This window comes from Eulemur rufifrons, chromosome 10, assembly GCF_041146395.1.
Source record: "Eulemur rufifrons isolate Redbay chromosome 10, OSU_ERuf_1, whole genome shotgun sequence".
Taxonomy (NCBI): Eukaryota; Metazoa; Chordata; class Mammalia; order Primates; family Lemuridae; genus Eulemur; species Eulemur rufifrons.
Genome location: NC_090992.1, coordinates 30,566,524 through 30,588,420, shown reverse-complemented (window position 1 = coordinate 30,588,420; position 21,897 = coordinate 30,566,524). Strand labels below are relative to the sequence as shown.

At 50.0% G+C, this 21,897-nt stretch overlaps 1 protein-coding gene across 1 annotated transcript in view; it reads right to left on the bottom strand.

The window, feature by feature from the left end:
• The window catches only part of CCDC69 (coiled-coil domain containing 69), a 28,230-nt gene extending 6,635 nt beyond the window's left edge, over window positions 1-21,595 (bottom strand). The window contains exons 1-4 of the mRNA XM_069484003.1: window positions 21,284-21,595; window positions 5,516-5,585; window positions 3,310-3,416; window positions 2,175-2,262 (exon numbers count right to left, since the gene is read on the bottom strand). Of these exons, the coding sequence (XP_069340104.1) occupies window positions 2,175-2,262; window positions 3,310-3,416; window positions 5,516-5,585; window positions 21,284-21,595 (577 nt within the window). The remainder of the gene's footprint in view (window positions 1-2,174; window positions 2,263-3,309; window positions 3,417-5,515; window positions 5,586-21,283) is intronic.
• Window positions 21,596-21,897: the final 302 nt, after the last annotated feature.

Sequence of the window (21,897 nt, the reverse complement as noted above, 5' to 3'; positions counted from 1 at the left end):
TTTACCACAGCTAAAATCTAGACATCTAGACTCACAAGGAATAAGGAAAACCATGTATGTTATGGTCTTGCCTTTATAAACATTTTAGTAGCAGCATAATTACTTTGAAACATGTTTGATACAATGTTAAATGAAAAGAACTGGCTATAAAATTTTACATATAAAATAATCATTAAGCATGTTTTAAAAAGATAACTCTGGAGAAAGGTCATGTAAACACTGACGAAGAAAGAAAAAAATTGGTAGGGCATTTTCAAGGTCAATTTTGACAGCATCAAAAATATACATAACCTCCTCCAAAGAAGATATACAAATGGCCAAGAAGTACATGAAAAGATGTTCAATAAGATTAGTCATTAGGGAAATGCAAATCAACCACAATGAGATACTACTTGACACATACTAGGATGGCAGTAATAATAATAATGATGGAAAATGACAAATGTTGACAAGGATGTGGCACCATTGGAACTCTTGGGCATTGCTGCTGGGAACATAAAGTGGCACAGCCACTGTGGAAAACAGTTTGGCAGTTTCTCAAAAAGTTAAGCACAGAATGGAATCACCATACGACCCAGCAATTCTACTCCCGAGTGTCTACCTAGGGGAACCGAAAACAGCTGCTCAGCCAGGTGCTTGCACTAGTGGCGCTATTCATAGTGGCTAAAGGGCGGAGGTAGCCCAGGTGGCCATCAGCTGATGAATGGATCAAGCGCAATGGAATATTATTCAGCCACGAAGAGAAATGGAGTACAGATGCAGGCTGCAACATGGGTGAGCCTTGGAAACACTATGCTGAGTGAGGGAACAGGTGGAGGTTGTACAATACCATTTATAGGAGCATCCAGAACGGACGAGGCCATGGAGATAGACAGTGGATTTGTAGTTGCCAGGAGCCGGCAGGGGTGGGGTGGGGATAAGGTGGTGGGTGTGGGGTTTCCTTTGAAAGTGAAAGTGATGAGAGTGTTCTGGAACTGGATAGTAGTGATGGTTGCATGGCACTGTGAATGTACTAAATGTCACTAGTGGTAAATCTTAGGCCTATTTTACCAAAAAAAAAAAAAAAAATACACACAAACACACATATATACATATATATAGAGAGAGAGAGAGAGAAAGAGAAAGAGAGAAATTCTGCCACACCAATCCTACCAGGATATTTTTCTTAAAAAAAAATCATGAATGTGTCAAGGATTTTACAAAACGGGATTCACTGCTGTTATAAACAATGGCAAAAATTTTGAAATTACCTAAATGCCCAACCAAAGGGACTCAGTTAAATGAATGCAGGTACACATGAGAATGCCATGTAGTTACTCAAACTTATAGAAGAGTTTAATGACAGGATGCTAACTCAATTCAAAGTGAAAAAAATCAATTTACTTCCTCTTTCCAAAGTGTGTGTTTATAGATATATATCCTGTGCATATACACAGAAAAAGAAATGAAAAGGATCTATATCAAAGGGGTTAGCAGAGGCCAGCACTGGGTGGAATTAATTATGATTTTAATTTTCTCCAAAATAAAAAAAGTGCTAATAATTATTTGCCAAGTATCTTGCACTGTTCTAAATTCCATCATTAAATTGTTTAATTCTTACAAAGAACCTTTTAGGGCAGTGAAGTAATTTCTTCAAGGTTACACAGCTGGTAAGTGACGGAGCTGGGATTCAAACCCACGGACCATGGCTCCAGAGAATGAGATTGTAACCACCATGCTATAATATAAGGTCTTTTTGTTTAACCTATAGATTCTAGATTTTCTATGATGATCACATTTGGTGATATAAGAGGAAAGAAAGTCATTTTTTAAAACAATTGTTTTAAAAACAATAAATTGTAAGAGCTGTCATTGTGGGGATGGAATATGGATATTTTTAAATTCTATTTGCCTAGGTTTTCCAAGTTTCCTTTAATGAACAGGCATTGCTTTTCAAGTGGAAAGGAAAAAAAACCTCTCAGGTAAGGAAAATCTAAGCATGGTGCCAGACTTTAAAAGCCATGGCCCAAAGGAAAAGTTCATCACCCCTCTAAGGCCAAGGACCCTGTAGACTCACTGCATAGGGACCAGAGGGAGGAGGGACGGGCGGGTGGGAGTCCTCAAGTGATCTCAGCAGGTGGGGCCAGAAGCAGGCACCCCCCACACCCTCGCCGGTGGAGCGTCTCCATCCTTACCTTGCAGGGCCTCCTCGTGTTTTCCTTCCAGAACCCTTCGCTGCTCATCCAGTCTCTCTTGAAGCTCTACCTCCCTCTCCTTCTCCACCTGGGGGGAAGGGTCCCAAGCAGGATTGAGATGCAGTAGGTTCAGACAGCTTCTCTTATCCACTCCCTGCATGGGGGGGCCTACGAGGAGCTTAGTGATCAGAGTCCCACCCTCTCCTCTGAGGCATGGGAATGACACGCACAAGCCTTCCAAGACACAGCAGGCATGGCAGACTTTGTCCTCTTTACGGCTTAGAGAGGCTCTCTTAGGGGTTTCCCAGAGAATTATCTACGTGGAAAGGGACTTAGGAGTCTTCTAATCCTGATGTTCACTCAAGGCAGGAAGCCCTTGGATGGCGTTTCCTCTGCTTGCACGTACCGAGTGACAGCTCCTTCCCCCTCCAGGCTGCGTATTCTAACCACGGGGAGGGCGCACTGTTGCAAGTGACCTCTAACTTCTACGTCAGGTCCCAGATCTGTTCTCCAGGGTCACACAGAGCCAGGCTGCTCCCTCAGCCCGGGCAGCCCCTCAGAGATGGGAGCACGGCAGCCGTGTTGCCAAAGTTTCTCTTCTCCAGGCTGCACGCTCCCAGCCATTCTCACTGTGATTATTTTGCACTCACTACACGTCCATTTCGGGTGGGCAGGGATCACCCAGGATACAGGGATACAGGCCGATGGGGCAGCCAATAGGACAATGCTGTCAGCGAGTGAGACAGAAAGACCTCGAGGGTCTCGAACCAGCAATCAAACGCTTGGCCCGGAAGTGATGCTGGCTCTCCTTTTCACAACTCATCTGTGTCCCACCCAACCATGAGGGGGCCTGGGAGGGTAGTTAATCCAGCAGCAACAGTGGCTTTTACTCTTCCCGAATAGACCGTCAATTTTGTGAGCGCAGCGACCAGCTCTGCTTGCGTTAACCGATGTGCGCGGCACGTAGCAGCCTCATAGAAATGTGTGTTCAACAGATAAAGGACACCTTTCTTGGCAGAAGGAGTGAGAGACCCTTACAACAACAATAAAAGCCACAACTAGGTCCTCACCCTGGGCTATATCAAGGTTAGCTGAGCAGGAGGAAAAGAGAGGGGTTGGGGTTACCTGGGCTTACCTGTTGTGCCCATTTCTTCTTCTCCTCTTCATGTTGCTGGAGAATTCTGGCTATGTTCTTCTGGTGCTGCTCTGCCTCCTCGGACACACAGAGCTGGACGGTAATGGCTGTAGGTGAAAAAGCAAAACATTCACACACAGCGGAGGTGGGGTCAGGGCTGGCAGAGAGGGTGTGCGAGGCTGGAGCCAAGCAATGGGAACCCTGGTAAATGGCTTCAGTCGGGGACCAATCTCCACAGACAGCCCCTCAAATCTCTCGGCAGAAGCCAGAGGTCTCCTTCTGTCCCCTAGTATCCACAGCAGAGCCAGTAGCTCACAGGACAGATGCAGCCCATAGACATGTTCTATTTGCTCCACTCAAACTTAAGAAAAAAATAGTTGCTGATACTTAATAGCTGGGAAGCTTTCACAGTCTTCGCCTCCCCTGTCAAGCCTGTGTATAGGGGCCACCCTGGCATTGCTTTAGCTGCTGGGCCTGTGAGCACCTGAGTGTGAGGTCCCTCCCCTTTAGCATCTCCTCAGCTGGAGCCAGAGGGGCTGCTTATTCGCAGGAAGGAGACACAAACAGAAGTCTACCCCTGGCTTAGGGAAACTCTAATGCGGGCCGTGCCAATGCCCTGGGGCAGTGACCATTCTCTCTGTGCCTCAGTTACCCAATATGTGAGGTCAGGATAATTATGGGACCTACATCATGAGGCTACTGACATGACTAAATCAGAAAAGAACGGCAATGAAAATAACCAGAGAGGTGAGCAGTACTGAGAGCTCCCCACGCCTACGGCATGCCCGGCACTGCTCCAATTGCCTTACGGGGGTTACTCACCTAATCCTCACGGTGACCCAATGTCGTGGGTACTGTTATTATCCCCATTTACAGATGAGGAAACTGAGGCACAGAGAGGTTATACAACTTGCCCAAGATCCCCCAGTTCACAGTTGGGGAGCAGGGGTGTGAACCGACGCAGTCTGATTCCACCGCAAACACTCCCAACTACCACGTTATCCTGCCTGCTCATGCACAACAAGACATGTAGTGCCAGGCACTTTGGGGGTGCCCAAAAGATGTTCTTCACTGTCCATTAAATGTCCTCTAAATTTTTAACAGTGCTCATGACAAGCGTTGGAGGTTACTACTAGTGCTATTAGCGTTATGATTAGAGAACTTCCTAGCAGGGTCCGGCAGAGGGTATGCCAGAACGGTGAGCATGAGGGAGAAGCCAACACTGCGGTCAGTCCCGTCAGGACAGGAGGAGAACTGAGTTGGTGTTCTTGAGTCCTGAGCTCCCAGAGGCCGTGAGTAGATGGAGGTTAGGTGATAGCAATGGTCAGGACCGGAGAGACACGGACTCTCACAAACCATCTGGCTCAAATGTCCATGAGGTCAGTACCAGACTGGCCTCAGCTGGAGAGAAGCTTATGAAAAAGATACATCCTTACTAAGAATGCAGATGCTTCAGCCTCGGACCCAGAGATTCTTATTTAGTTGGTCTGTGCTAGGTCCCCAGAGTCTGTGTCTTTGAAGTTCCCAAGGTAATTCTTATGTGCAGAGTGGAGGACCCTGCATTCTGTTCCAATTGCTTACCTGGTACTTAGACCTCACCTACAATATCCCCAACAGCCTCCAGGCTGTAATGAAACACCTTCAGAGATAGGGAGCTCGTTCTATTACCAAGGAGCTCTGATTGTTTTAAACCAACAATCACACAAAAAACTCTTTGAGATTGAGCTGGATTCTGTCCGCATGTTGTTGCTACCTTGAGGCCCTAGTCCTGACCTCTGGGTTGCACTAAATAAGGCTCATTTTTCTTCTCCATTAGGGTACTTCAGACACTTGGAGGGAACTGTTGTTTCTTGGCAACATCTTTCCAGATGGAACATTCTCTGTTTCTTCAACTGTCGCTTACAGGACATGTTTTATAGATTCTTCACCAGCCTGATCTTCCTCCAGCATAGTCCCTCAAAATTTTCTGGATCCCTCTGAAAACACTTTCCAGAACTATATCCAGCACTCTAGGTGTGATATCAACAGCCCAGAACAGGAAAGCACAGGTCAGGACTATCACCTCCCTGATTTTAGACATGATACCCCTATTAATGTAACCCATCTACAATATCATGAGCTATTTAAGGAGCCACATCGCCTTTGTTGATTATACGGTAGGAAACCACATGGATGTCAGTGGGGACAGATGGAGCTGGCTACTCACCTGTGTCCCCATTGAGGGGACCTAGTTCCTGGGGCTCTGATCTGGGAGGCTGATCTGGTTCTTGGTGTCTCTGGAAGTAATGAGACAACAATAGGTGAGGGGAGAGAGTGGGAGGTCAGTGTGAGGATGGGATTCTTCCAAAGCAAAGCAGGACTGTCGGTTATACCAGGCTGCCCCATGCCTCCCTCTCCAGCCACAGCAGCACCCCCTCTACCGGGGGACGTTCCCAGAGCAGGATTTCTCATCCTTGCCAGGGACACCCTCAGTGGAGAATTGGATGCATCTTGACCTTTCCTTAGATCCTTATGATCTGGCTCCAGCTGCCACCTATGAGGGCCTCCTTTCCCACCTCTTCCTTCTCCCAGGATTTGGCCAGACCTTCTGCTATTACCTTCACCCAGCTATGGTCTCGAAATTCCCTAAAACCTCCCAATTCCCAATTCAGAGATGGTTTCCTTTTCCTTTCAGAATCCATGGCTGCCTCAGCTTCCAACCACATTCACCTGAAAGTCACGTGCTCTCAGGAGCAGAGCATCAGAATTCCAAGCCCTGATTTTATCATACTGGTTCTCTGTCAAAGGAGCTCTTTCTGCAACTGTAAAATAGAGACAGTGGCACTTATCTTGCCGGATGGGAGCGAGGCATGACATTCGGGGTGTACCAGATGCTATGCTGTCTTGCCTACACTATCTTAGTTAATTTTCAGAACCACTTTAAGAGATATGAATATCCCAAATTTAAAGATGAGGAGGCGAGGCTGAGTGAGATTAGGATTCAATCAAGGTCGCTTAGGGGATAATTGGCAGAATCAAGTATTTGAGCCACACCTAGTGGACACTTTAATCAATCGTGGCCAGTGTTGGTTGAATCTGACCAAAGGAATAAATGATGCAAAAGAGCTTTCAACATCACCAAGCAGTGCCGGTGGCTCCCAGATTTCATAAATGACTAATATTTTTTAATGAGAAAGTGGATATGGACTGAGAAGGATGCTAAGAAAAATTATTTGTAGATCACTGCCCTTTTTATAAAATTTTCTCATTTTTTTATAAAATTTTTATTTTATTTTATAAAAAAAAAATAAAGAACATTTTAACCTTCCAGAACATAGTAAGGAAAGGCTCAAGAGCAGTCTTCCAGGAAACAGGAGCCGGCATCACACCCACTCACACTATTAATTTTCTTCTTTCACCACAGAGAGGTGAAAAATTGATTGAACCAGACCAGGATTTTGGGTGGAAAAAAACATTTAAGTCCTTTTACACACTCTTCAAGATGCTGGAAGGAAAGCAGGAAGGGGAGGGAAAGAGGGAGAGAGGGGGAAAGGAAGCAAGGAAAAGAAGATGTTCTAGATCCCATTTTAAGAAATACTTTTTTTCAAATGTTTATAAGTTTTACAAGAATGAGAAGGCTATGAGAATGTTCAATTGCAAATTATCACTATAAAAGAAAACCTTTTTGCTTTTTACTATGGTAACATTTTTAAAGGCAGTTATTAAAATAGAAATTATTAAAAATTTCCTGAACTGAAGAACTACTGAAATGCTGCTAAAAAGCAAACTGTGACTGCGGAGGGAAGATAAATCAGGGGAAGGCTTCTAGAACAGTCTGCTCCTCCCCCACAGGGCCTGGCACACGCCAGCCCCTGGCAAACTGAGTGAGGCACGAGTGAGCACCGTGCCTCCCCCAGGGCCTGTGCCCGCATCTGCTCACGGCTGGGTGGGCCTGACAACTCTGCTCCCCACCCACCCCTGTGAGGCTCAGCCTGCCCTTTCCAGGGGAGAGGAGGAAGCCTGGTCCAGGAACCAGCCAGAGAAGCCGTCAACACAGGAATCTGCGGAAGTGACAGGAGCCAGCCTCCCCGCCCTGGGCTGGAGGAAGGAGGGAGATGAAGGCAAATGGTTGTCTTTTTCCTGTTGCCACCACTGGTCACGCTGAATCTGGCTACGTTTTTATGAGAGCTAGAGGGCCTGGACTCTAGTCCCGGCTCTGCTACCAGCTGGGCCAAGTCCTCCCCCCGACCCCCCTGGGCTTCTGCTTCCTCCTTTGGGAAGTGCAGGTGAGGAGGTCTGGTATTATTATAGTTGAACTTGACGATTCCACGGTGCTGAAGCTCTGAGCATCTAAGCTCGGCTCCTCGCAACAGCACCAGGAAGCAAAGGTTATTACAGATGAGGAAACTGAGGCTCAGGGGGTTGAAACTGTGCCTTTCATGATCAAGTCAGCATTAGAACCTGGTGTCAGAATATTAGAGACTGCAGAGCAGAGTGGTTAAGAACTCTGGAATTCTACAATCACCCAGATCTGGGTCGAAATCCTAAATCCAACACTGCGACTGTGCGACTTCTCCAGGCCTTGGTTTCCTCGTGAGGTTTTTTCAGGATTAGATGAGATAATGCACCTTCGGCACCTGCACACACTGAGAGCTCAAACTCTGCAGGAGATTATTGCTTTGTGTTTGAGAAACACGGCAGGAACAAAGATCCCAGCGTGCTTGGCAGATCCCTTAGCCTGCCATGGGTCTCAGGTTTTGTCATCTGAAATAAGAGCATAAGCTCATGAAACACTGCCCTTTTGCAAATCCCCCCCACCACAGAACGGTGGAGAACAACTCTCCACAAACAGCTTGCAGGCCACAGGCAGGACGCGGCACCTGCCAAAGTCATCCCCGGCTACCTCCTTCAGAATGACAATCAAGGCTCATCAGTGTCCCCAGCCTGCTCCCCCTCCACTTTCTTAATATTTAAATATTTGTAAACATCTTTTTCCAGTTACAGTGATACTAAGCATTCATTGTAGAAAGCATGGAAAATACACAAAAATACAAAAAGAGAATCCCACTACCTAGATACCCACAGAACATGATGGCATATATTGTTCAGCTACATATATATTTTCAATATTGGAATATTACATATACTTCCTTATACCTTCTTTTTCTTTCTTTTCTCTTTTCCTTCTTTTCTTTTCTTTTTCTTTTTTTTTTGAGATAGTCTCACTCTGTTGCCCCAGCTAGAGTGCAGTGGTATCATCACAGCTCCCTGCAACCTCAAACTCCTGGGCTCAAGTGATCCTCCTGCCTCAGCCTCCCAAGTAGCTGGGACTACAGGTGTGTGCCACCACACCTGGCTAATTTTTCTATTTTTGGTAGAGATGGGGTCTTTCTCTTGTTCACGCTGGTCTTGAACTCCTGACCTCAAGTGATCCTCCTGCCTTGGCCTTCCAGAGTGCTAGGATTAAGGCGTGAGCCACCAAGCCTGGCCTATTTTTTCAAATATATTCTCAGCATTTACTACACAGCATTAACTATTCTGTAAATTTACTAATTTTAATGATGAGTTGAACATCCCTGTGGATGAATTTAGCCATTCAATCTACTGTTGAGTGTTTAGATTGTTTCTAATTTTTAATTTGAAAATTATGCTTTAATGAACATACTTATAAAACTTAAAAAACTTATAAATTTTTTTACATATCTAACATCATTGGCTCTGTCCTTCAGAAAGGTTCTACCAATTAACTCACCCACAAATGGCACACAAGAAGGCCAGTTTCATTGCGACTGTGCCAACACGGAGTATTATCACTTTTTAAAAAAAAGTTGGCAAATTTGCTAAGTCAAAACCAAACCAAAACAAGCTAGTGCTACCTATTGTGCTCCTGGCCCCAACACAGGCATCCGTGTGCTCAAGACATCCCAAGCTGCTCAAGACCATCCCACCATGATGCATGGTCAAGTCTTCCTCGGCCTCCAGGCCCAGAGCACCCCAGTTCTCTGCGTCTCTCCTGGCCTTCCCCGGAGCTGAGTTAGTTCCTGTGTTCCCCATGCTCCAGGTCCCCATGAGGGTACCCACGCCTGCTTAGCTGTCTGTCTCTCCCAAGGGGCTCCTCGAGGAGAGGATTTTGAAATTCACGTTGGATTTGCCAGTAGGGTATGATGCCCAGAGCAGTATTTCTTAGGAATGGGTCTATGGACCTCCTGTATTAGAATCACCTGGAGAGCCTGCTTAACACAAATCCCCGGGCCCAATTCTAGACGTCCTCAATCCAAGGGGGAGAGTATGTGTGTGCTGGGACCCTCCATTGTTAGCAATCTATCCAGGTGACCCTGATGCCCACAAGAGCCTGAGGACACATGCCCCTGAGCTGGGTAGGACTCAAAGAGCCATTGCTGAATGGAAAATCCCCAGGTTGGGGCCCTTGCCACTTCCTCCTTAGAGGTCAGGGCACACAGTACACCCTGCGGTCGGGGAGGACAGGAGCTAGGAGGGGGGACACAAGAATTTCCCCTTCTGAAAGCAGGGGTGGGGGGCCTCGGGCTGGGGTGGGGCATCCGGACCGGACTCTGCAAGAGGGATGACAGCTTCCTGAGTCGACAGAAACTTGGACGCAAGAAAGCTGCAGGGGCAGCTGGCAGCACAGGACGCAGGGAGACCCCAGGCCTGGGGCAGAGGCCAAGAGACCCGGATTCCAGCTTTACTGTGAGGCTTTAGGTAAGTCACTTCCCTCCTCCAGATCTCAGTTTCCTCATCTGTGAAAGGTCAGGGTTGGGACACATGCTCTCCTCAGTCCTGAGGTCCGGGGCAGCCCTGCTCCTAAGAAGGCTGGAAACGGAGCGTCTACACCCTCGGAGCACGCACAGCACTGCGGCCCAGCTCCTGTTGTCAAGCAGACCAGAGCCCTGCTGTAGGTTCAAGCTGAAGCACAGCTGTGATAGCAGGACACAGCTGCCAAACACAGACACGGAATCAGGGTAGAGTGAGAAGACAGTGTCCCAGAGCCATGGAGAAGCCAGACAAGCTCAGATTGGGGCTGGTGAGATGCTCTGAAATACACGCACATTTTGGAGGGTAAACTCACAAACTGGAAGGAAACTGACAGGATGTACAAGAAGACTCAAAACCAAATTATAGGAGGGGCTGTCAACAGAATGATTGGTCAGCCTCCAGAACAGGCAAGAAAAAAACGACCACGGTCTTCACATCTCGGCAGGACAGTCTTGGGTAGAAGCTGCTGGTTTGTCATCTCTAGCCTGGGAGGGCAGGACTGTGGCCAAGCACTTATGAGGATCAAGAAGTTTCAGTTCAGTATGAAGAAGAATTTCAGAACTGTCCCACACAGAGGTAGGCTGCCTTATTGGAGGGTGGGTCATGGTGGTGGTAGTGAGCTCTCGATCACTGGCAGTATGCAAGAAGAGGCTGGAAAGGCAAACTTCGTTTTGCAGGTTGGACTGAGGGATCTTTGAGGACCCTGAACTCTAACAGTCTGTAATTCTGTAAAGTATTCTCGATGTTCGGCAAATAAAGCCCTCTGGTAAGCATAAAGTGTTTAGCTACTGTAGGTCACGTGAACAGCACCAGTATTAACAGCCTCAGAGAGCTCTGTTGGGTACTACTGAGGTGGCGGTATTCTGGGGCAAATGACTGTAGTCACATACTCAAGCCTTTGGGGTAGACTCCTCAACTTCCCTCAAACCCTAAGCCTCACCAGGCAAGAGCGAATTAGGCAGAAACCACGTGGACAGCAGCTGCCCAGCTATTCCCTACCTTGGGAACCCCAGTAGGGTGGAAATTAAGAGTAGTCCCGAGAAAGGCTCAGCCTTCTCTGCAGACGCTGGGCCTAACCGTCCTTTTGGAGCCATCACTCTGTCCTGTTTGTGGCCCTCAAGGCTCGGTGTATTTCTGATTAAGCATTTGTGTCCTCACTATTCCTGCTTAACGTAAGAGAACTGCATAATCAAAAGGCCCTTAAGAGTTCACCCAGCTCCTCCGTCACCCCATGAACTGAAGCGCTGGCTTCCGAGGACCGCACGTTCTATTACACCTATCTTGGCTGAGAGGGGCAGAAGACAGGGCTGGAAGGTACCTGGTGGCAGTTGCTTTTAATCCCCACCTCGTTTTCCCAGATGGAAAGGCTGAGGCCCAGAGTGAGATGGGCAGGTAGCTCGTCAGAGGCCAGGACACGACACAGGGGGAGCACCGCTGAGCCCGGAGTCCCCCCGACTTCCCCAGTGCATACCCCAGATTTACCCAAGCAGCTGGGCCTTTAGGGGAGGGGTGAGTCTGAGTCTCAGGGGGTTCAGTCACACTCCTGTCATATATCAGCCGCCTCCTGGTGCCTGGGCTCAGCTGCGTGGGGCCCAGCACCACTAGTTTTGGAGCTGAGAAGCACAGGCAGAGCCCATTGACCCAGGGTAGAGGCAGGAAGGAGGTGGGCGTGGAGCCCCGGGGCGGCTCCAGGGCCTTGGGGGAGGAAGGGCGGGCCACGAATGTTCAGGGCTGTTGAGAAACTTCTGCGTTCACACCCATATTACAGAGGCTCAGATGGAATATCATAAACACGAGCCTCAACCTCCCCATCTCTAAGATGGGCAGAAATACTTGCCAAAGTAATGCTTGAATTTGATTTTATTTTCATACTGCCAGAGACCCCAGAGACTTATTTCAACCCCTTCATATGATATAGTGTGTGGTCAACAGCACCCATGGTCTGCTGGGGACCGGTCCAGGGTGACTGTACAACCAACCTAAAGCCCCGAGAGCCAGCCTGCACCTCTCATCTGCGAGGGGGGGGGGGGCACCGCCTACTCGGAACACCAGCGATGGCCCCAGGGCACAAGTCAGCGGATGTGGGCTCCACTGCTCCTATCTGCAAGCTCTCAGGGGAGGAAAGGACCACTTCCCTCCCAGACAGCCCTGCACCTGCCCAGCCAGGATGCAGCAGACAGGAGTCAGAGAGGCCTCGAGCGCAGGGCCTCACTTCACAGCCTTTCCAATGTGCCTTATTTATTTTCTTCCTCCCTGGAGCTCCCCTTTGCTTGTGCCTCATCAGCCTCCCAGTGTGTCTGCTAGTTCTGGTTGCCTCAGAGGGCCTGGAGCTGGCAGAAGCACTAGACATCATTTCTAGCATTTGGGTCAGCCCGGCGTGCAAAGGGATTCCGTAGGAGCTGGACAGAAAACGGTGTCAGTGCTGGGTTGGGGGTGGGGGAAGAGACAGGCTGAGGGCCGGCACACACTGCCAGATATCCGCCTGTCTCCCCGACCCGATGGCAAACTGAGAGTCCAGAGTCAAGGCCCTGGCTGGCCACTTGCTTGCTGTGTGACCTTGGAGAGCAGCCTCCCCTCTCTGGTTTTCTGTTTGTGTTTCCTCCTCTGCATGGCATGGAGTTGGGCAATGGGATGCTTAAGAGCCCTTGTGGTGTTGAAATGCTGTGGATGGGGAAGAGGGGGCAGAGTGAGGTCATCTTGCTAGCTCATCCTCTACCCGTCCTGCCGTGCTCGTTTGCTCTGGGTAGGGTAGGGGCTGGCAGTTTGACGCGCTCAGCTGCCAGGTCCTGTCATGAAGAGGGCTTCTCAGGAAGGCCTGGGTGGGGGGCCTGGAGCCGTTCACAGCACCCCCTGTCCTTCAGCAGCCCGAGTAAGGGTGGAAGTAAAAGGAAGGGCAGGATTGCCTGGAAGCAGAGGATCACAGAGCTCGGCCACCTCCCAAATTCCAAGCAGCATGCTCCCAACCCTGCAGTGGCACTTCGAGCAGAGAGAAGTACCCATTAGTGAGGACAAGGAGGCACCTGCAGGGTGCTTAGGGCAGGCCACTTGCCATAGGGAAAGTCTGGTAACCATCCTCACGTTCACCAGCGGGAGACTGGCTTCATGCACTCAGGGACATCATACTACGCAACGTCATTCGTATGTTTAAAAGAATGAAGCAGATCTTCACAAGATGGAAAGGCATTTGGTAGAATACCGATATGCAAAATAAATGATTTCTATTCATACAAGAATGCACAGGTACAAAAAATGTATAGAAAAGCACAAACCGATAGAAGCTGTCATCTCCAGAGAATGGACTAAAATTGCTGTGGTCAATGAGGGTGGGAGACTTTTTTACCTGAGGTCTCACCATTTTTTAAGCAATAGTTTATTCAAGTATCACTTGTGTACAAAGAAATTAACAACAACAAGCAAAAAATACCTCTCTTGGAACCTAAAAGCAGCCAAGGCAGTCATTGCACAGATGGAGAAATCAAGGTCTGGGAAGAGAACAGTTAGGGAAACTGGGAGAAGCAGGACCTGCTCTGGACTCCCAGTCCAGTGCTCGTTCCTCCTCAGATGCCGCAGCTGGTGTCTAAAAGTATATGGGCCTGGTTGGGTGCGGTGGCTTATGCCTGTAATCCTAGTACTCCGGGAGGCCGAGGTGGGAGGATCACTTGAAGTCAGGAGTTTGACACCAGTCTGACCAAGAGCGAGACCCCATCTCTACTAAACATAGAAAAAATTAGCGAGGTGTGGTGGTGCACCTATAGTCCCAAGCTACTCCAGAGGCTGAGGCAGGAGGATCGCTTGAGCCCAGAAGTTCGAGGTTGCAGTGAGCTATGATCATGCCACTGCACTCCAGCCCGGGAGACAGAGCGAGACCCTGTTTCAAACAAATAATAAATAAATGGGCCTGTCCAAGCACCTCTTTGTTCACAATGCTCCTACTCTGCTGCTAAGCTGGGGTCCCAAAGAGGAGGCGTCGGGTTCTTGCTGCCATTTCTGACTGGTGTCAAGGTGGGGATGGGTGGTGAGAGGGTTGGTGGCAGCCATTGACCTTGGGTTAGGCAAGTTTCCTAAAGGCTGCTGCAATAAATTTCCACAATCTTGGAGGCTGAAAACAGCAGAAATTTCTTCTCTCCCAGTTCTGGAAGCTAGCAGTCCAAGATCAAGGCGGCGGCAAGATTGGTTCTTCTGAGGGCTCCGAGGGAAAATCTGTTCCACCCCCACTCCTAGCTCCTGGTGTTGCCAGCGATCCTTGGTGTTCCTTGGCTTGGAGATGCATCACCCCAATCTCTGCTGCTGTGATCACTCGGCGTTCTCCCCGTGCGTCTGCATCCAAATCTCCCTCTTCTTACAAGGACACCGGTCACTGGATTAGAGCCCACTGTCATCCAGAATGACCTCATCATAACTTGCCTGCATGTGCAAAGACCCTTTTCAAATCAGGTCACATTCACACATTCTGGGTGTACATGAATTCTGGAGGGACATTATTGAACCCAGTGCAGATAACAACTTTTCTGATGTCCGGGCTAGTCCCTTAAGGAAAAGGCAGAGGACAGGGTCCTATGGGAGAGTGGAAAAGGCGAGGAAGGCCACCAAGTTCATCGTACGCTCAGTGCAAAAGAACTCTACCCCTGGGGGAGAAGGAAAGCTGGAAGGAGGTCAGATTGCGTATCACTTGCCTGGGGGAAGTGTGGACACGGAATGGATGTTTTTATGTATTGTAAAATGTTTGGCCTAGATGTTCTGGAAGGTTCAGGTTTGAAAATAAAGCGACACAAGATAAACTATTTTTAGGGATTAAAATTGACTTGACGGGAGAAGCAGGATGGCTTGTCTTCAGGTAATGGATGGACTTAGCTGTACGGAAGACGGATAGATCTCTTGCTCCTTCTCTCTGCCCAGGGTGGGTGGTGGGAGCTCCCTCTCCCCACATCTGCCGGTCCTGCCATGATGAGCCTCCTTGTCTGGCCCTCTGCCCTGGTCATGGGGACAGCTCACAATGCGGAGGGTGGGGCATGCAGAGGACAGAGTGCAGGCCTCGAGGACGGAAACCCAAGCACACCCTGAGGTGTCAGAGCTGGAACTAAGGTCGCTGTCAGACTCTTCCTTCCATGGGGAGGGTGCCTATTCTAAGTTTATGTTTTGAACATGAACATTCATGAATTTCATACCGAGACCCTTGCCAGGCAGATTTCGGACTCTTGTTCACCAGCTGATCTAGGAACCCTGAGACATCAGGGGGCAGCCCCTTCACCCAGAGTTTCACCATTTGGACTTACACGGCAGCCTGCTTCCATGCCAGTGATTTGAGCTTTTGTCCTGCTCTGTTTATGAAGAAAAAGAAACAAAAGAAAGAGTGCTGGCATGAAGCAAAGACCCCAAACTTAACATTGAATTGAGGCAAAAATGGGAGGTGGCTGGGAGTATGTCAGGCTCTCAGGGGACCCACACTGGCTGCCTGTGGCTTCATCTACAAAGGAAAACAACAGAACTAAAACATGTACACGTGCAGAAAATATGTCACCGAAGGCCATAGCACAGGGCAGAGATGATCAGGAATTTTTCTGATGTGTTTTACGTTGCCAGGTGCAGATACCCCTTTATAACACAGAAACCTGGTGTTCAATCTCTCGAGTCTTCCAGAGTGCCGCGCATGGAAGCCTGTTCTGGCCTTAGCTGGGAGGATTTGTGGGGCGTTATTTTCTGGGTGCAGCAGAAACCACTAGCTCAGAGGCCACCTACACACCAACATCCTCATGACAGCTGGGGCAGGGGGCTCAGCGCTGTCTCTGTATGACCCCAGAGGCAGCTTCCTTTCATGCTCCCCGACTGTCCCACCCTTGGCAAACTGAGCTAGGTGGTCAGACGTGCCCCCGTCCTACTGACCAGGTTTCAAGGCTCCCACATTCCTTACGCCCAGGATGTCCTCCTGCACACTCCGCTTGCCCCACAACACCTAATCCCACCTACCTTCAAAACCCAGCCAAGATGCCGTTTCTCTAGGGGGGCCTTCCCTGATCCCCTCCGAGCCCCAAATCATACTAGCCCAGGCTGGGAGGAAACACAAAGATGCGAATGAATAAGAAGGGCAGGTGTGCAGACCGCAAAACACTCACGCATCCCAGCGGGTCAAATGAACTACAGGACCGCAACAGGACATTAGGTAGCCACCTAAAACCGTGTTTCCTTGGACTATTCAACGTGGGGAAATGCCCCCACCAGAGTATTAAGTAACTGGAATATAACCATATAAAATATAATAGTCACACTCATGTATATTAGATATGCAGGAAAAAATAATAGAAAGAATGACACTGAAATGTACCCAGTGGCTATCTCTTAATGGTGGGATTAAAAGCGATTTTTAAATTTCTTTATACTTTTTCAAATTTTGAAGTTTTGCCTCAAAACACAATAATCAGAATAATTGGGTATCTTAAGTGGAATCCAAAATATTTGCTAGTCCTAGGCTTGCGGCTCTTATATTCTTGCCAAAATGCCATTTGACCTCTGCTTGAACTCCTCCATGGACGGGGAACTCACTACCCTCTGAGGTCTTTTTCAGCCACTTCTTCCTCATGAAAAATAGAAATCTGGCTCCCTTTAGTTTCCCCCACTGGTCACAGTTCTGCCTTCTGGAACAACAGAGACCTGCTTCCCCTGCGCCTTGAGAACACTTCAGAGGTTCAAAGGCAGCGGCCAGACTCTAGGCTACATCCATTCCCCGTCCCAACCCACGTCAGTCTTCCAAGGACTTCACCTCCCAGATCCCTGTGTGCTTTCCTTGGGTACAATCCAGGCAGTGATGTCCTCAAAGTATAACTTTAAGTCAATGCCTCATTATCTCTTTCAAGGTCACCCACCTGCCAGTCAGGGTATCAGGGACTCTATGACATGCATGCTTTCATCTACTCTTCAGAACAGCCCTATGAGACGGGAGCTAGTATCACACCTATCCTACAGATGAGGAAACTGAGGCATGGAGAAGCCAAGTCACTTCCGAGGTCACCAAATGGATCACGGATGGAGCCAGGACTGAACCAGCACCCAGCCCAGAGCTTGGTGTGGTCGACACACAAATGTTTGCCAAGTTAATAAACAAATACGTGAACTCAGTTCGAAGGCCCATGCCCTTGGCACTGTTGTCTTAGTTCAGAATTGCCTACGCCAGCCTCTTCCACACCATTCGCTTCTGCATTTCTCCCTCCCTGTCACCTCACCTGCAACGTGGACATGCTCATGAAGGGCCCCTGAATGACTGAGCCCCTTCTGCAAGGCCCTGCTGGGACTGGAGGGTTCAGACATCATGCCTGACACACTGTAGTGTCACACAGAGGAGGTGGGCCACTAGGTGCCTCCTGCCGCCCACTCCTCCCCCATACCCTACTGCCCAAAGGAGGCTGGTAACCTTCTGGGGAATAGGAAGGCCCCTCCTCACCTCCATGCCACCCCTACGGGCAAGCCCGCAGAAGGTTTATTTCCTTGGCCCCTAACCCATGCATGGCCTTTTCCTGAGTCCTCCTGGGGGACGGGACCACATTAGCCACAGTCTCTGTCAAGAAGAAGGGTTTAAGAAGGATCACACAATCCAGATGGTTCCTGAGCACCCACTCCCCAGGCTGCCACGACCCCATTCATTCCTTTCCAGAATTTCAACTTGTCCCAAGAAGGCGGTGACATAGCCCCAGCCCGGGCCTCTCAGTGGGGTCTAGAACAGCTGGTCAGCCAAGGCCACTAGGCACCATAGACCACAGAACTCAGTAACCCTCAGATCCTTGAATCTAGAGGGACCTTGAGAAGTCCGATGGTCAACCCCCTGTCCCCAGCTAGGGTAGTTCTCATCAAAAGTGCCAGCCTCATTCCTTGCTGCCTGCCACTGTCACTCCCCACAAAGAACCCTTTCACACTGTGTCTTCAATGGCTCAGCCTTTGCTTGGGCCATCCTTTCGGCCTTGAATGGGTAACTCCTACCAAACTTCCAAACCACTCGCCATCCAAGACCCCTTCCTGTACTTTTTTATTTTATTATTTTTTTTTTCTGAGACAGAGTCTCACTCTTTTGCCCTGGCTAGAGTGCCGTGGTGTCAGCCTAGCTCACAGCAACCTCAAACTCCTGGGCTCAAGCGATCCTCCTGCCTCAGCCTCCCAAGTAGCTGGGATTACAGGCATGCACCACCATGCTCGGCTAATTTTTTCTATATATTTTTAGTTGTCCAGCTAATTTCTTTCTATTTTTTTAGTAGAGATGGGGTCTCGCTCTTGCTCAGGCTGGTCTTGAGCTCCTAAGCTCAAACGATCCACCCGCCTCGGCCTCCCAGAGTGCTAGGATTACAGGCGTGAGCCATCGGGCCCAGCCCCTTCCTGTACTTTTCAAGGCGGGATAAGATACTCCTGTTGCACCCTGGGCTAACCCTAGCCTCGTTCTTATTTGGCCCTCATTCACTCACTCAAATATTCACTTAGCACCTGCTCTGTGCTCTGCATAAGGCAATGAGCACTAGATGGGGAGTGCAGAAAGCCAGTACAATTGCACAGCTTTGCCACCAACTGGCTATACGACCTTGGACACAGTACTCCTCACTGAGCCTCAGTTTCCTCAGGGGCAGATTCCACAGCTCAGCCTAGTTTCCAGGGCTTTTGTGTGGGTGGGCAGGATTTGAAAATACTCTGCAAAGTGCAACTCAGGGTGAGTCATTATTATAGTGACCTGACCCTGCTGTAGTCTGAGCTCATTTTTGTCCATCCCATCCTTGGAGTGTCCCCTCCCCCAGGGGGCTGACAGCCTGCTGGGGATGGACTTGGGCGCTCAGGCCTTCCAGGGTTTGGCACCTGAATGAGAAACTGGCCAGAAGCACAGCCTAGAAGGATGGAAACAGGCACGAACTTTAAACAAAACCAGCCCATAAATTCTGCTGCATGGCACAGGGGCAAGGGCCTGGCATTGCTGGGGCAGAGAACACATGCCAGGCTGTTCTTAGGCAACAAGGGGGAAGGCTTTTATGCCAAAGGGCTTTGTCTATAGTCACAGAGAAGCCACTGGAAGGCCAGGCTCATGCCTGTAATCCTAGCACTCTGGGAGGCTGAGGTGGGAGGATCACTTGAGCTCAGGAGTTCAAGACCAGCCTGAGCAAGAGCCAGACCCCATCTCTACAAAAATAGAAGAATTAGCTGGGCATGGTGGCATATGCCTGTAGTCCCAACTACTCGGGAGGCTGAGGCAGGAGGATCACTTGAGCCCAGGAGTTTGTGGTTGCTGTGAGCTAAGATGATGCCATGGCACTGTAGCCTGGGCAACAGAACGAGACTCTCAAAAAAAAAAAAAAAAAAGAAAATAATAAAATTAATACACATTTAAAAAAAAAAAAAAGAACCTACTGGAAGCAAAGGGAAAGTGGTGGAGACACAGAACACAAAGAGACTGGATGCCTGGCTTCTGCTCGGCATTGCTCTGGGACTGCAGTCTAATCCCTCCCCTCCTCTAGCCTTAACCTCCCATCTGTGCATTGGGTGGTCAGCCCAGGTGGTACCCAAGGCCCTTTCCAACGCAGTCTGTGCCAACTTTAGTTGCCCTTCACAGCTTGGGTCAGAGGGGTCCAGTTCAGGCTGTGACAGGGACAGACAGGGACAGCTGGGAAGGCTCTCAGAAGGAACAGAAGGCAAGGGAAGCCATGCTTACTGTGGCCTCCACTTCCACCCTGTGGAAGGGTCAGGCCTAGAGCAGGCTCCTCCCTGTTTCCACCCCCTCTGGGTAAATGGCCCATTTTGCAGACTGCGAGGTTGACACAGCAGCAAACACTCCCTCATGGAGGGAGGGAACTGAGCCCCAGACCCCGAGGGCTTGCTTGGGGTCACGCAGCATGTTTGTGGCACAGCCAGGACTTACACGCAGGACTGACGTCCACCTGCCACCAGCTCAGCTGCAAGTCTCAGGCCACGCCCAGGTCTCTCTGTCCCATCATCCCTGTCAGCCAGCCCCCTCCTTCCAAAGACAGAGTCAAGCCTCAGTTTCCCTGCTGGGACCAGGACACACACGAGGGTTTCTCGGTCAGAGCTTGGTGAGTTTTTTGAACTGGGAATACAGGAGGAGCAAGGAAAGCCAGGAGGCACTGCACTTCAGACCAAAGTTCATCCTCTGCACTTCACACAGAGCAGGGGCTAGAACCGCCCAGGCTGGGGACTGCGCTGAGCACTCAACACAGAAAACCTCATACTCAGGGCACAAGCAAAGCCAGAGCAGAGAGAGGGAGAGAGAAAGGACTAAAGTTCATTGCAAAATTATTAAATATTGTCACAGTGTGGCGGCTCTCAGGGCCTCAGGTGGGACCATAAAATTTATGGGACCATCTAGTCCCACCTGGCTGGGGGCCAGGCGGTAGTGGGGAAAATGGCCAGAACTTGGGGGTCCTCCCTTCCCCTGCCTGTGCCTCCCGCTGTCTCTGAGGAGGCTGTCCTGGCTCCAGGTCTGACCTTCTGGGCTTGTCAGACCCCAAGGGGTAGCTGGTCCCACTGCAAGAAACCTGAGCAGAGTCCCCTGGGCCCTAACCCAGCTCTGGGGCCCCTTGGGGGAGGGACAGGAAGGGAGGAGAGGGCAGAAGGCAGAGTAGATCTCCCTCTCTGGCCCCTCCCAGCTGCCCCACGTACGCCAGCTCCGGGCCTGGCCGAGGCGTAGACCCCGCTCTCAAACTTTAAAGTGTGTAGTAATCAGCTGGGCATCTTGTTAAACGGCAGCTTACGCCTTGGCAGGTCTAGGCAGAGCCTGGGATTCTGCCTTTCTAACAGGTCCCGGGGATGCCACAGCTGCAAGTGTGTGGACCGCTCTGCGAGTAGTCGCCCTAGAGATGATCTGCCTCTGAACCCGTGGGAAAGCTGAAGGCCCAGAGAGGTCAAGCCACTTGTCCACGGCCACACAGCGAGCCGCCCCAGACTGAAGGCAGAGGGCACCTGCCATAGACGCGAGACATGTCCCCACCCCAGACAGCGGGAATCAGCTGCCCTTCCTGGCCCGGGGGCCCTGTTTGTAAACTCGGCTGCCTAGGGCTCAGCCCAGGGCCAGGGTAGAGCGCCTCCCGGCAGAACCTCCTCCGTCTCCGTGCCGGCCTCCGGCTGCTCTCCGCTGGGTACCCAGCGCCGATCAGAGGGCGATCGGGACGCCGAGAGTCCCCCGCGGCGAAGCGATTCCGCACCCTCCTCCCCGCTGAAAGCAAACTTCTCCGCCGGCGCCCTTTACCTTTTTGGGGGGTTTGCAGCTGCTCAGCCTGCTGCGTCCGCAGCCCATCCTCCTCCCGGGGCTCCCGGACGCCGCTTCCCAACTCCGGGGACCCCAGAGGACCCTGCGGTCCGGGCCCCGTTGCCCGCTCCGCGCCTGCCGGCTGGGGCTGCCGGCGAGACCCTGAAACTGAACCTGGAAGCGCGGACTCGAGCCTGAGCCGGGGCGGCCGGGCGCCGTAAATACCCGAAGAGCAGGGCCTCTGCCAAGCCCGCTGGGCTCGCAGCGCTGCCGCCAGAGACAGGTGACCGAATAATAGGAGCCTCCGGCCATGGCAGAAAAACCTGTAAAAGCAACAGATGCTTTTCCGAGCCCTCAGCTAAGAAAGGGCGAGGACAAAAAAAAAAAAAAAAACAAAAGAAAAAAAAAACAAAAAACAAAAAAACAAAAACAAAAACCAAACAAAAAAACCCAAACAAACAGTTAAAATAATTATTTGGTCAACACAACAGCTACCATTTATTGAGGGTTGTTTCTGTTCCAGTTGTTTTTTACACATTTTATTTCTATTTCTTACCATATCCGTGCAACGAGGTAATATTTCCTCCATTTGATAGGTGAGGCTCAGAGATGCG